Consider the following 14,854-nt stretch of genomic DNA (forward strand, 5'->3'; position numbering starts at 1 on the left):
CGTCTACAGTAATCACAAGGTCTGGTCCTGCTTGAAGGTTTTCCACAGGCGTATTTGTGCCCTTCTTGGGCGCTGGAGCTAATGGACCACTTTTGTGTCCTTCAACCTATGATGACACACAACCGTCGCCAACATCGTATAGGGGAGGGAGCAAGGGGAGGCAGCCCTCTGACAGGTGGAAGGGAAAGTGTCTTTATTCCGACATGTGACACCACCCCGTGGAATGCCCTCCCATCAGATGTCAACGAAATAAACAACTATCTGACTTTTAGAAGACATCTGAAGGCAGCCCTATGTGGGGAAATTTCTTATGGTTGAGGTTTTATTGCTCTGTAATTATTATTAATAATATTCTGTTGGGAGCTGCCCAGAGTGGGGATGTTATGTACTGAGTTGAATAGGATCCAAAAGGCAGCAGTCTGATTGGTCCTAAAACAAGAGGGTCCAGAATGAAGCAGTCTGATTGGTCCTAGAACAATAGGGTCCAGAATGCAACAGAATGATTGGTCCACAGGAGCCACCCAATCCAGCTCCAGGTGGATGTGAATCTGCAACCTGATTGGCCTACGGGAGAATCCCGAAATTAGCCAATCACGTGTCGCCCATTGTGTAAATAATGTATATAAAGTAGACATTCTGGGGGAACTTCCTTTCCTCCTCATCAACTATGATCTGAATACATAGCATGAAATCCACTCTCAACTCCGAGTATATTTCAGGGGCGTTGTCCATTCTAGGCAAAATGGCCACTCCAGTCAGCTTCTCCCTGGGGTTCCCAGCGTGGCCTTTGGCCCCTCCCATTTGTAATGAGGGCTGCTTTTTTGACCAAGGGTGGTGTGGAAGGGGCTGCGTGGTGTTGCCTGTCAGCAGTGGGGGTGGGCATTGGGCCAGACCCCCAGCTCAGGGTGCCCGGGGCAAGGGGTGCGTGCCACCGCCAGGGAGCAGGGGAAGGTGCTGGAGGGGACCGAGGGCGAGGGATAAAACCAAGCCGAAGGTGGAGGGGATTATCTGCTCCCCTTGCCAATAATGTTTTTATTCAATTTGGCTCCCATGCTTGTAAAGATCGGTTTGCTGGAGGCTGCAGGGGGGGCAAGGCTGCTTTTGCTCTCTGGTCCTCCTTGCAGGTTTTGCACTGGCGTCTGGGTGACCCCTCTTGGGCGCTGGACCAAATGGGACACTTTTGTGTCTTTCCACGTAGTGAGTGGAGGCTCACAGGGAACTTATGATGACACACAAAGGAGACCAACATCATGTAGGGGATGGAGCAAGGGGAGGCAGCCCTTAGGCAGGGGTGGGGGGGAGGTGTATTTATTCCATCATGTGCCACCACCCCGTGGGAAACGCAGGGAAAGGAGAGCAGGCTGCAGCGGTCAGTAGTCAGTGGCCCTGATAGTGGAGCCAGGGAGTCCTGCCTGATCTTTGAGAGGGGTCAATTCCACAGGCATGTGTTATTCCAGCTGTTAGTATCCCAGGATAGAAATCAGATGCACCTGCTGCCGAAATGACGCTCCTTGGGGGAGCACTGTGTATTTGGGGCGGGGCTCAGGAACACAGGGAAGGTGCCCTGCGTAATGTATGGGGCAGCACAGGCCATGGGGCCCCTTCTAGAAGCTCCTAGACTGCAACTCCTATCCTCTCTGACCCCTGGCCATGCTGGATGGGTCAGAGGGGAGTTGGAGTCCAGCATTATCCAGAGGACACCCCATTTGATGCCCCCGATAGACAGAATCCAGCCTGTGAATAAGGAACATTAATGCATCCACTCAAAACACATTTAACTGAGCAGAAGCCCCACTCAATGCAATAAGGTTGCATTGACAATGTGTGGAGATAGCGAGGCTGTATTTGCAGAGGGCATTTGAAGATGATGCCCTGTTCAATTTCTTTTTATTTTTCTTGCCGTCTGAGGCCTCTAGAGCAAGAAGCTATCCTACCTGACATGGGTCAAGGGGTTCATTTTTTTGTCCTCTATTACTCCAACGATGCATGCATTTTCACAACTGCATAAGGTCTTGTGGGGAGAGGAAGGTTTCCTAGAATTACAGAGTTGTGAGGGACCCTGAGGGTCATCTAGTCCCACCCCCTGCAGTGCAGGAAACATTTGCCCAACGTGGGGCTCAGACCCACAACCCTGGGATTAAGAGTCTGGTCCTCTGCCAAATCAGACATCTCAAATGGAAAACAAGATTGAAGGTGAGAAAATTTATTAGGACTCTTAAAAGTGTGACTGTCTCTTTAAGAAGTAAGCTGCAGAGGGATTTCTGGGAAAAGGAAGGAAAATGCAAAGCAAGAGCAACCCATTTTTGTTTGGTTATTTCTGCTGATTTTGACTGGAATGAATCCTCTCAAAGGGCCCTTGGAAAACTGCCCAACCTGCTCTTGGCGGGTAAATGGTTTTTATGTCAGTCCCTCTGGTCTGGAAAGAAACTCCTGCTGGGCCTGAGAGGCAGATTTAGTCTCCTCAGGAGATAATGAGGGGGGTTGCAAAGTCATCCAGACGAAAGAAAGGGAGGAGGGTCTCTCCAGAGAACGAGGCTCCTGAGAACGTGTAGAGTTCGGCTCCTGAGTCAGCGTCAGAAAAAGACACACGTCCCCCTTCATAGTCCAGAGTCACCCGGATCCTCCTGGGCTCCTCACTCAGGGACAGAGGAGAGTCATCAGGGAAGGTGCAGGCACAGTACTCGCTTTCCCACTTCCCCACAGCCCAGATCCCTCTCTCAGGACAGAAGTCGACAAAGCTTAAGGAGAAGCTGCCCTTTCTCTCCACAGACTTCTTGGCGACCCCCAAAGCCCACCCTTCCCCACTTTCCACAGTGACTTCCCAGAAATGTCTGCCTGCTGTGAATCCCTCACGTCCCAACACACAAGGCCAGCCACTGAATCTCTCAGGATTATCAGGCAGGGCTTGAGGTTTCTCTCCCCATCTCAGGCTTTTCTGATCCTCGGACAGGATGAGTTCAGGATGGACTGTGTCTGGATCCAGAGTGACATTTGCTGTTGGGGAGAAATGAGGGAAAGAGAAGAATATGCAGAGTCAGCTGAGAGACAGAAACAGACATCCTGACAGACAGACAGACAGACAGACAGACAGACAGACAGACAGATAACACCCAAAAAACCCAGATTCCCTTTCAGATCAAGGGGATTTATTTGCATCACATGCTAGACTGAGACTCCTCCTTGCAGACTCTCATCAGAATAAATATCTTCCTTGATGGTTTTTAAATCAGTTTCCTTCACTTTCTTATATTCAATGTGTATTATTCCTGCCCTCCTCTCAACCCAGGCATTTTCTAAGAGGAAAAACCACCCAGGAAACCTTTTAATCAGCTTTTCTGTGTTATCTAAGGAGAAAGAGAGGAGAATTGGAGGAGGCAGGAGAGGGGATTGGCCTTTGGGGAGCTCTGGGTTGGGGAGCATACTGCCCTTCATCCATTGGTCTCAGGGTGGTTCACAGCATAAAAATACAACATAAAACCACATATAGGCCTCCCCTCACTTTCATGGGGGTCACGTTCTGGGCCCTTGTGCCCACAAGTGAAAATAGTGCTAAGTGGGGAGCCTGTTTATTCCTGCTCTCCATCGCTCTCACCCACTTGGCCTGTCTTTGCCTTCCTCCCCACCATCTTGGAAGTCTGGGGAAAATAAAAGGCAGGTGGCACAGCAATTTTACAAAGGACAACTTATTCCATGCTTCTCTTTTGGATGTAATATATAACATAAGACTAGTTCCATGGAGGGAAGAGGGAATAACTCAAAAAGTTACCAGTTAGGAGCTTAGAAAGTCATGACAGGCAAGTGTGGGGTTGCCGTACATATGGACTTTCCTTAAGGGCAGGGGGGTGTTAACTCTTGGCCTCCCAGATTCCTCCTCCAAGATCTTGTAGCTGAGCCAGCGTCCTTTTAGTTCAGCCACAAGACAAGGGTTTTATACAGGATGTGGCTAGCTTAAGATGCTGCTCTGTTGCGATTCTCTACTCTAGGCTAGCTTAGCTGGGTGCCTTAGATCTGAGTCTAATGCACTAGAAATATTTTCACGGGTTACTGTAAACCAAACCAAGCAACTTGAGACATTTTGCCAAATTTTAAAAATCCGCCCAGGGGAGAAATTTTAATCATGAAAATAGAGGACCTGTCTGAGAAAAAGGTCACATGGAAAAGCAACCCAACTCTCTCTAGGCAGAAATGAAACTCTTCCCTCTTTTATCTGAACCTTCTGGGCAGTTTCTCTCCCCCCCTTCCGCACCTTCAAGTCCACCCTCTCTGCCTTTGTGGTACAAACAGCAGGGCCAGAGTCAAGCTGTACAGAAGAGACTCTTGACCCCCATGAAATACTAGTCCCTCCCATCCTGTGAATTGGGGTCTCCATGTGAAATTTACCACTGGTGTGCAGGTTCTTCGCAGGGACACGCTTTGCCCCCAATCCAAGGCTTCAACCTCCCTCCCAGTTCATTCATGGGACAAAGAACCCAAACACCACTAGAGGACTGTTACCCAGAGTTACACCATTGATGGGGGTCCCAAAGTCTGCAGAACAGACTGCTCAACACCCATGAAATATCAGTCCCCATCCCTCCTGTCAAATTGTTCCTCCCCTGGAAATTTACCTTTCTGAATCGGTTTTCTGTATAACAGAGCATCTGAGGAAGCAGAAAGATATAAAGTGTAAGGGCAACACTCTTCCACCAGAAATAAATCTCCATACAAAAGTAACACTTCATAACGTGGCATCCTTAAATTCAAGCACAATTATTAAATATTAATTAAATTGTACAAAAAATAATTAAAAACAAGAAAATCATAGGAAGAATCTATGAAAATAACTAAAGCTTTAAAGGGGAGATGGGGGCAGCCTTAACATCTTCCCCAAGTGGGGGGGGGATCATTAAAGCCAAAATTGTGAAACATAAGGAGAAGCATAGTTTGATGAGGAAGAATTGGCAGAGCTCTCAGGCAAAAGGAAACCCTTCCTCACAAACCTTCTACAAATCTTTAAGGTTGTTAACAAGCATAATTGTGCCCTTTGGGGCTCATGTGCTCTTGCTTCCTCTCTCAATGGGGGAACTCTCAGGAGATCTTGAAGGCTGAAGCCCTAGATATGGCAGCTGCAGGGGGACGTCTGAGGAGGAGACGGCTCAGGCCTTGGCTCCACGGCTGAGAAACAAGCCTGAGCAGGAGGCAGAGGGGGAACTGGGGGCTTCTCAATGCCCTTTGACTCCATTCAAAGCAGGAGAACCTCCAAAAGGACAACCCCAGATTGTGCAGACGGAACCACAAGGAAAAGGAGGTTTTGTATAACTGTAAACAGATGCACATGGGAGGAAAAAATCCTGACTTTGCTCTACACTCTGGTTCAGGCTTTCTTTACAGGATCTAGCGTCACAATATACATGGGCCATTCTGGGGGACAGGAAATGAAGGCTGGGGCACCAAGAAGGAAGGTAACCTGGGATTGCTCAATTCCATTCAATAAGAGCCTGGTATGTTCAGTTCTGAAGAAGAAACAGAATTCCCAGGGTGAAATCCTGGCAGCCAGTTTTCATTACCTTTAAATTGTTTCATTGCATCCTCCACAAGGTGATTTAGATCACAGGATTCCAAGATCCTGTTCCTCAGCTCTGGAGGGAAAGCCAGTGGCTTCTCTGGACTCTCTCTTTCCTCATACCTGGTGAAAAGAAAAACAATGAATGGCCCCATCTCCCTGATTATTGGAGGAGATCTCAATAACATGAACAAAGTTGAAGTTCATTTCCCACCAGGTAATTTTCAGGATTCAGCTTCATCCCTTGACACCCACCTCCAAGCCCTGGTCAGTGGCTTCCTAAGGATGCTAAACAGCACAAGGGACAAGATGTAACCCCAAGCGACACCACCGGAGTGCCCCCATGGCTTCAAACTATGCTGCCCCATAACAACTTTCTGGGAAGGTCCCAGGACTTAAGAACCAAACCCCTGAGGTGGAATGCCGGCAACCCCTCCCTCCCTGAGCTTCTCCAGAGGATGTGAGTGATGTCCAAAGCTGCCCAGTGGTCAAGGAGAACCACCTCCACCCTCCCTTCACCCCCTCTCTCACCCAGGAAGGGCACAACTCCATGCCCAATTGGACTCTCCCTCCAGAGGCATCAACAACTAGACTTTCACCCCCCACTCAAGACCACCTTCAGCCTCTCATGCTGGAAACACTCCCAAGAAAAAGATCCCACCTATTCTAGACCAACAGACCTTCCCTCCCTAAGTGCCTCAAAGGAGCTGAGTTTGCAGAGTTGGGGGGCTTCTAGTTGGACATTGAAATCTGTTGGTACATCCTAAGCTCTTCCCAAGCATCTTTGGCACTTTCTCTTCTAGGTGTTTGAAATTACCAAAAAGTCCATGAACAGAAAGTGCAAGAGAAAGAAAAGAGCCCCCATCCCTGTGTGAAGTGATGTGGAGAGGGAGGGAGGAGGCAGCTGACCTTGAACCTTGGCGGGAGAATTGGGGGCTACAAGTTTCAAAGAGGGGACCCTTCTTTTACCTGTGAGGTGCTGCAGGGAGTGAGTCCTACAGTCTCCCCCCTGCAGCCCCTGGAGGGCCATGTCTGAGGTTCTGGCATCTCAGCTTCAAAGAGTGATGCTAATGGAAATGAGCCAGATCCACTTACCTCTGCAAGGTCCTTCTCACATCCTAGAGGGAAAAAGAGAAGGGAATTCACTGCACACCACAGGCCACACTAGGAAGACCCCCTCAAACCCTGGCCCTCGGAAGTCAGTCTGCCTGGAACATGCCAAGGTTTTGCGTAGGGATGGCGGAATCAGCCAGTTTGGGTTTCTCACAGCTTTTATTTTTCCAATCTGAAATTATTAATTGTTCTGAGATTTCAAGTTCTCCACATTTCCATATTTTAATAACTTTAATCCAGTTTGCATTGTGCTATTCAGACAAACGTAAGCCTACAGGATAATCCTGCCAGGGCACTGTCCCAGTCCCCAAATTTCAAATTCTATTTTCCATCTGGAAATAAAAAAAGCACCTGCAGCATAAAATGTCTCCAAAGGGGTAATAAAACAACTCCGTGTTTCTTTGGGCTCATCCACACTTCTGCTTTTCCTGTGCCCAGAAAACACAAGTCCAAGTGGTTTTATCTTTGCCCTGCCGCTTTCCCTCAGGAAAAACCTGCTCCTTGGTGCAACATCAAAGCAAACGTCAGTCTGGAGAAAACCTGGCTGAGGTTTGCTGTAATTCAGCAGTAAACAGTGGGTTTTCCTGGAGGAAAGGGGTGGGACAAGCAGCAGTCTGGATGAGTCCCTCTGTCTTGCTCTTTGCTCACTGTGACTGAGCACCATTTTGGGCCGATCTGTATCCATGGGGAAGGGGATCAACCCAGAAGTTGTGCAGGAAACGGGAAGAGAAGCTTGGTCAAAAGACTGGCTCATGTCGGAAGGAGGCCTGAACGCATCCTAGACGAAGCCCCCACAGCTGAAAGGCGTTCGGAGACAAAGCATCAGCAAAGAGCGGAAGATCACCTCCCGTTCCATCAAGAACACAGATGAATCTCTAGTCTGCATTCAGGTGAGATAAGCATCCCAGGTCTCTTGGGTCTTCCTGTCCATTACAACCTGTCTAGAGGCTCCATCAACTCAGACTGTGGCTAAAAAAGTGAAATATTTGGGTGTGAATATGACAGCTAAGAATGTGAATTTATTTAAAGACAATTATGAAAAAACTTGGACAGAAGTGAAAAAAGATCTAGAAATATGGTCAAACTTGAAGCTTTCCTTGTTAGGTCGAATTGCAGTTATAAAAATGAATGTTTTGCCAAGAATGTTGTTTTTGTTTCAAACATTACAAATAATGGATAAAATGGACTGTTTCAAGAAGTGGCAGAAAGATATATCTAAATTTGTCTGGCAGGGCAAGAAGCCCAGAATAAAATTTAAGATATTAACGGATTCAAAGGAAAGAGGGGGGTTTGCCCTGCCAGACTTTAAATTGTACTATGAAGCGGCAGCTTTCTGCTGGCTAAAAGAATGGCTGCTTCTTGAAAACACAGACATTTTGGATTTGGAAGGATTTAACAATATTTTTGGGTGGCATGCATATTTGTGGTATGACAAGGTTAAAGCGCATAAAAGTTTCAAAAACCATATTGTCAGAAAAGCACTGCTGAATGTCTGGGTTAAATATAAGGACTTGCTGGAAAATAAGACTCCAAGATGGTTATCACCAATGGAAGCTAAGGCAGTTAAAAAGCTAAATATGGAGTCGAAATGGCCAAGATATTGGGAAATCCTGGAAAAGGAAGGGGACAAACTGAGATTGCAGAGTTTTGAAAAATTAAAAGGGAAGGTGAGAGATTGGTTACATTATCACCAAATAAATGAAGTGCTTAAACTAGACAGAAAAATAGGCTTCCAGGTGGAAAAATCAAAATTAGAGACTGAACTGTTAGAATCCAGTACTAAGAATTTGTCAAAAATGTATGATCTGCTGCTGAAATGGAATACACAAGATGAAATGGTAAAATCAAGTATGATTAAATGGGCTCAGGACATTGGTTATAACATCATGTTTGCTGATTGGGAAAAGTTGTGGACCACCGGGTTGAAGTTTACGGCGTGTAACGCCTTAAGAGAAAATATAATGAAAATGATTTATAGGTGGTACATAACCCCAGTCAAGCTTGCAAAGATCTATCACTTGCCTGATAATAAATGTTGGAAATGTAAAGAAAAGGAAGGTACATTCTTTCACCTCTGGTGGACGTGCCCGAAGATTAAGGCATTCTGGGAAATGATTTATAACGAACTGAAAAAGGTATTTAAATATACTTTCCCCAAGAAACCAGAGGCCTTTCTCTTGGGTATTGTCGGCCAGGGGGTGTTAAAGACAGATACAACTTTTTTTATGTACGCTACAACAGCAGCTAGAATACTTATTGCAAAGTACTGGAAGACACAGGATCTACCCACACTGGAAGAATGGCAGATGAAGGTGATGGACTATATGAGCTTGGCAGAGATGACGAGCAGAATCCGAGACCAGGGAAGAGAAGCGGCGGAAGAAGAATGGAAAAAGTTCAAGGACTATTTAAAGAAATATTATAAAATTGGAGACAGTTAGAATGATGTTGGATTAAAACAAATGGTTACTATCAGTAATGGTTATGACAAAGAGAATAAGGGTGATTAGCATAAATTTATAATAAAATAAGGCAAGATTTCGCTGAATAACTGTAAGAATTTGGAATACAGAAACGGGAAGTAAGAGGAGGTCGAGGAAGTAAGGTTTAGAAATTGGGTTATGAAATGGTACTTGTTTTATGTTTTATTATTGTTGAATGTTTGTTCATGTATGTTTTGTTTCTGTTATATAAAAAAAAAATTGTTTAATAAAAATATTATAAAAAAAAAAAATAGAGGCTCCATCAACTCAGTCCCTTCACTCCTTGCATACATGAAAGGGGCAGCCTTTTCCTGGAGCCTTGGCCTGTTCCTGCCACCATCTTACCTGCAGGAGTTCACTCGCTGGCTGCTGACGCTTCTCCTCCATCTCCTGGATGATCCTCTCAAGAGAGGAGAGTTTCCTGGAGAGTTTGGCCAGCTGCTCATCCCTTCTCCCTGCAATCTCCTTCTCCACCTCTTCCACGTTAGTCAGCAGACGTTTTTCTTGTTCTTCCAGGAACTGGCGCAATTCTCTGAACTTCTCCACGGTCTTCAGCCTCTCCATTTCTGTTAATTTCTGCAGGAAAAGAGGAGGTCTGAGTGTGGAAGGTGCTCAGCCTTCAAGACATCAGGAAGAGAATAGTGAGAATTCCCCAGGGAGGACACTTCTGATTTTTCAGAGACATGAAACCTCCAGTTACTAAAGAAGTAAACCTTTATTTTGAAGGGAGACCCTCTCCATTGTTCTTTCTATTTACTTCTATTTTGCAGAGAGCTGCAGACTAAAGGAAGGAGCATTTTTTCTAGCCACGGATGTTCCCTGCATGTTTTGGGGCACGGCATAACCAGAGTTCGAAGTTGTTCAGGGAACATCCAGGGACATAAAACTCCCCTCAATTTCGGCTAGGGCCATTTAGGTGTAGGAAGGCAAGAGAAACAGAGCAGGCAGAGGAGGAGAAGGACAAAGTGCAGAGTTCATCCCCAGAGCTCCCTTGTTTTCTGTAAAGGTTCAAAATGGCCTGAGTTTCCTAAAGATGAAGGAGAGCACACATTTAGAAAGACAATTCTTTAGTAATATTTTTGGTAAATCAGGATTTGAATTGACCTGCTTCCAGCCTCTCATCTCACAATTCCTCAGGCTTCTCCTTATTATATTATTCATATAATAAACGACAATGGGAAACAAACTCAATTTAGCTGCATTCAAAGGTGAACTTGCCTAATTCGCAACTGCTGAAAAAATATGGAGAACGAAACAGAGCAATCTTTTGAAATTCACACCTCTGAATTTTTCAAGGTTGAACAAGCCAGGTAATGTTTATGAGGGTGAAGTACATTTCAAAAGGAGGTAGCCACCCTAATATCTAATTCATTTTCAGAATAATAAATGAATAAACAAACTGATATGGAAAAGGAGAAATAGGAAGAAGCTGAAATGGGCAGATTTCCCCATCCCTCCTCAGTCCTGACTCGACTCTTCAAGTGCTTCTTCCCTCCCTAGTAATAAGAGTGGCACTTACAAGGAGGTCTTTGCTTTCCTTGTCCAGGGCTGCTTGATGGGCCAGAATTTCCTCTCTCTCTTTCCTCAGAATCTCCAGGCGGCGACAGATCTCTGCCTAAAGAGAAAAGGGAAAACTCAGGTTTGACTGAGACACACAGAGAGGAGGTGAATAGTGTGCTGGCTTCTTGCGCCCAGTGGTCTTGCTATAATAGCAAAGTAGTTTTTTCGAGGAAATAAAAATCCAGTGGTTTTCAACCTTTTTGGGTCCATGGCTCCCTGGACCAGCTACCTTTTTTCTGTGGCATCCCTGTGGGGCTCAGGGACCCAGTTAGGTCACCGCTTGGTTACAGACTTCCATCTAGTCTTTGCAGATGCTACTCAGGGATATCAAGGGAGATCCCTTTGTCCCCCTGGAAGAGAGAAAGACTGTGACTCCTTCTTCTGAGTCATCCCAGGAGCCCTCAGGCTTCCCCTTGGCTGCTTTTTACATAATAAACAACCACCAGTTCATGCCAATTCATACTTTGGAGCTGAGAATTAAAAAGGAAACCTCCCAAGAAGAATCCACAGCTATTTCTCCCCCTCCAGATCCAGGGATCTCCAACCTTGTATTCCTCAAAAGCCTCCTTCAGAGGAATCACCTCGTGGTGTTTGTGCTCCTTGGATCTGTCACACACCAGGCAGATGGGGGCTTCATCCTCCTTGCAAAAGAGTTTCAGGGGCTCCTGGTGCTTCTCGCAGACTCCTCCTTTCCCTCCTTCCTCCTTTCCCTCTTGAAGGCTGAGATTCTGGGCTATTTCTGCCACGTTAGCCAGTTGCCTGTTGGAGACGAGGCTCCTTCTCTGGACTCTTTCTCTGCAGTGAGGGCAGAAAGCCTCTGCCTCTGATTCCCCCCAGAACAGGACCAAGCAGGATCGGCAGAAGTTGTGCCCACACTCTGGGATGGTCACTGGATCCTTGAAGTAATCCAGGCAGATGGAGCAAGTGGCTTCATCACGGAGACGCTGGATGTGACCCCCTGCAGCAGCCATGGCTCCCTCAGGCAAAAGTCCCGAGTTAAGTTTCACTTTCTCCGTTTTCAGCCACTGGGAGTTTCCCTTCTTGGAAATGACTCAGAAACTCAGTGACCACGTGATCTCCCCCTCCCCTTTTTAAAAAAAAATGTCTCCAGTGCTTTGCAGTTCCTGGATGTTTTCTGAAGGAGCAGCAAATGCTTTTTGATTGTGTTGTAAGAATTTTGAGTTGAATAAAGGTTTCTTTTCCTCTGTATCAATAAGGGAATAAATATTTGCTATCAATAAAGTCTCCCCACTTCTCTGCCCCCCTGCATTGCTCCCTGTCATGCTCAAAACCACAGTATAGTCTGCTGTATTGCTTCCTTTTCCAGCCACAGTGAGATATTAGAATTGTGTTCACCGTCTCTGTACTAATGTTATTTCTTTAATGTTAGTTTTATGTTGTCTCCCTACTGAATGTAACTTTCTATCTCTGAACTAAATCTAACTTTTTAAGTGTAAAATGTACCTACTGTCTTGCCAAAAGAAAAAATAATGAAAACCTGTCAAATGTTCAAACCTGTGAATGCTTCTCTCTGTGAGGGAGCCTTCCCAAACCCGCTGAAAGAGGTGGTTATCAAACCACTTCTTAAAAAAAAAACTCTTTAGATGCTGCCAATAGGGCCAACTATTGCCCAGTCTCAAATCTTCCATTCTTGGGCAAGGTGACTGAGCGGGTGGTTGCTGAACAACTCCAAGCACACCTGGAAGAAGCGAACCATTTGGATCCCTTCCAGTCGGGATTCAGGCCTCATCATGGGACTGAAACTGCCTTGGTCGCACTGGTCGATGATCTCCAGCGGGCTAGGGACAAAGGTGAGAGCTGTTTCCTAGTTCTGCTGGATCTCTCAGTGGCCTTTGATACAATCGACCATAACATCCTTCTGGACCGTCTGGTGGGGCTGGGAGCTGGGAGCACTGTTATACAGTGGTTCCGCTCCTTCCTCCTGGGCTATGCCCAGAAAAGTGGTGTTGGGGGATAAGTGTTCAGACTCCTGGGCTCTTACTTGTGGGGTGCCTTGGGGTTCTTTGTGGGCCACTGCCCCTTGGTTCCACAAACTCATCCCAGTGGCCCCTGTGCAACCCTGTAAAAAGCATTATCCTCTTCCCCATGCTTTTTAACATCTACATGAAGCTGCTGGGAGAGATCATCAGGGGGTTTGGGCTGGGTGTTCATCAATATGCGGATGATACCCAGCTCTACCTTTCTTTCAAATCAGAAAAAGTGAAGGCAGTGAAGGTCCTGTGTGAGTGTCTGGAGGTGGTTGGAGGATGGCTAACGATTGAGGTTGAATCCTAACAAAATAGAAGTACTGTTCTTGGGGGACAGGGGGCGGGCTGGTGTGGGGGACTCCCTGGTCCTGAATGGGGTAACTGTGCCCCTGAAGGACCAGGTGCGCAGCCTGGGAGTCATTCTGGACTCACAGCTGTCCATGGAGGCGCAGGTCAATTCTGTGCCCAGGGCAGCTGCCTACCAGCTCCATCTGGTACGCAGGCTGAGACCCTATCTGCCTGCAGACTGTCTCACCAGAGTAGTGCATGCTCTAGTTATCTCCTGCTTGGACTACTACAATGTGCTCTAAGTGGGGCTACCTGTGAAGGTGACTCAGAAACTACAACTAATCCAGAATGCAGCAGCTAGACTGGTGACTGGGAGCGGCCGCCGAGACCACATAACACCGGTCTTGAAAAACCTTGATTGGCTCCCAGTATGTTTCCGAGCACAATTCAAGGTGTTGGTGCTGACTTTAAAGCCCTAAACGGCTTTGGTCCAGTATACCTGAAGGAGCATCTCCACCCCCATCGTTCTGCCTGGACACTGAGGTCCAGTGCCAAGGGCCTTTTGGCGGTTCCCTCACTGCGAGAAGCCAAGTTACAGGGAACCAGGCAGAGGGCCTTCTCAGTAGTGGCACCCACCCTGTGGAACACCCTCCCATCAGAAGTCAAGGGAATAAACAACTACCAGACTTTTAGGAGACATCTGAATGCAGCCCTGTTTAGGGAAGTTTTAATATTTGATGGATTATTGTATTTTAATACTTTGTTGGAAGCTGCCCAGAGTGGCGGGGTATAAATAATAAATTATTATTATTATTATTATTATTATTATTATTATTATTATTATTATTATTCAGTTACAGAGCAATGCTAATGCGGCATCGGAGGAGCCACACTGAGGAGAAACCGCACAAGTCCTCCCATTGTGGGACAAGCTTCAGCCAGAGAACCAATTTGGTGAGTCACCTGCAAATCCACACTGGAGAGAGGCTGTATCAATGCTCCCAGTGTGGAAAAGGTTTCCGATGCTCCAGTCTGTGCTGACCCTCCTCCTCCTCCTCCTCCTCTGGTGATCACTTGTAGCTGAGTAAGATTGTCTTCCATAAACATGGTTTTAACAATGAGTCCGTAAGTAACTGTGGAGGCCAATTCTGGACCCACACGTTCTTCCACAGTGGGGACATTGGTTTCTGGGCGGGAGTTGATCACAGTGAGGGTTTGCCTCCCATTTGTGACCTTAATTTGGGTGGCCAGATTCCCATGCAATTTGAAGGTTTGTAGCATCCCTTGTTTCATGATCTAGTCTATTCTTCTGCTTCTTTGGTGATCACTCGTAACCGAGTAACGAACACGGTCTAAACAGTGAGTCCGTAAGTGACTGTGGAGGCCAATTCTGGACCCACACATCCTTCCACAGTGGGGACATAGGTTTCTGGGAGGGAGTTGATCACAGTGAGGGTTTGCCAAGCGTGCCTGCCTCTTAGCATGTTTCTTTCTTGGGTCCTGAGTTCGAATTTCTTCAAAGCCCATGACACCATTGGTAAAGACTGTTCTCCAATTGGAGCACTCGCAGGGCAGTGTTTCCCAATTGTTGGTGTTTATACTACATTTTTAAAAAATTGCCTTGAGAGAGTCTTTAAACCTCTTTTGTTGACCACCAGCATTACACTTTCCATTTTTAAGTTTGGAATAGAGTAGTTGCTTTGGAAGACGATGATCAGGCACCCGAACCATGTCTTTAACCGTTTTAATTCCCAGCTGATATTAAACAGGTGCCCAGGGCTCATGAATTCTAGGTGCCCCTTGTTAAAAGTGGTTTTCCCTGAGGTCTTTGGCCTAGTCATTTTATAAAACATCAATTGTATATCTGTAGAAATGCTTTC

General features: G+C 46.4%; 1 protein-coding gene across 1 annotated transcript; it reads right to left on the reverse strand.

The window, feature by feature from the left end:
• Positions 1-2,187: 2,187 nt before the first annotated feature.
• LOC128409256 (zinc finger protein RFP-like) lies at positions 2,188-11,752 on the reverse strand. Its single transcript, XM_053379587.1, has 7 exons — positions 11,244-11,752; positions 10,658-10,753; positions 9,484-9,714; positions 6,638-6,660; positions 5,547-5,665; positions 4,608-4,640; positions 2,188-2,994 (listed from the first exon to the last, which is right to left on the reverse strand). Exons 1-7 carry the CDS (start codon positions 11,667-11,669, stop codon positions 2,462-2,464), a joined length of 1,461 nt encoding a protein of 486 aa, XP_053235562.1. The 5' UTR covers positions 11,670-11,752; the 3' UTR covers positions 2,188-2,461.
• Positions 11,753-14,854: the final 3,102 nt, after the last annotated feature.

Source organism: Podarcis raffonei, chromosome 2 (assembly GCF_027172205.1).
Source record: "Podarcis raffonei isolate rPodRaf1 chromosome 2, rPodRaf1.pri, whole genome shotgun sequence".
Taxonomy (NCBI): domain Eukaryota; kingdom Metazoa; phylum Chordata; class Lepidosauria; order Squamata; family Lacertidae; genus Podarcis; species Podarcis raffonei.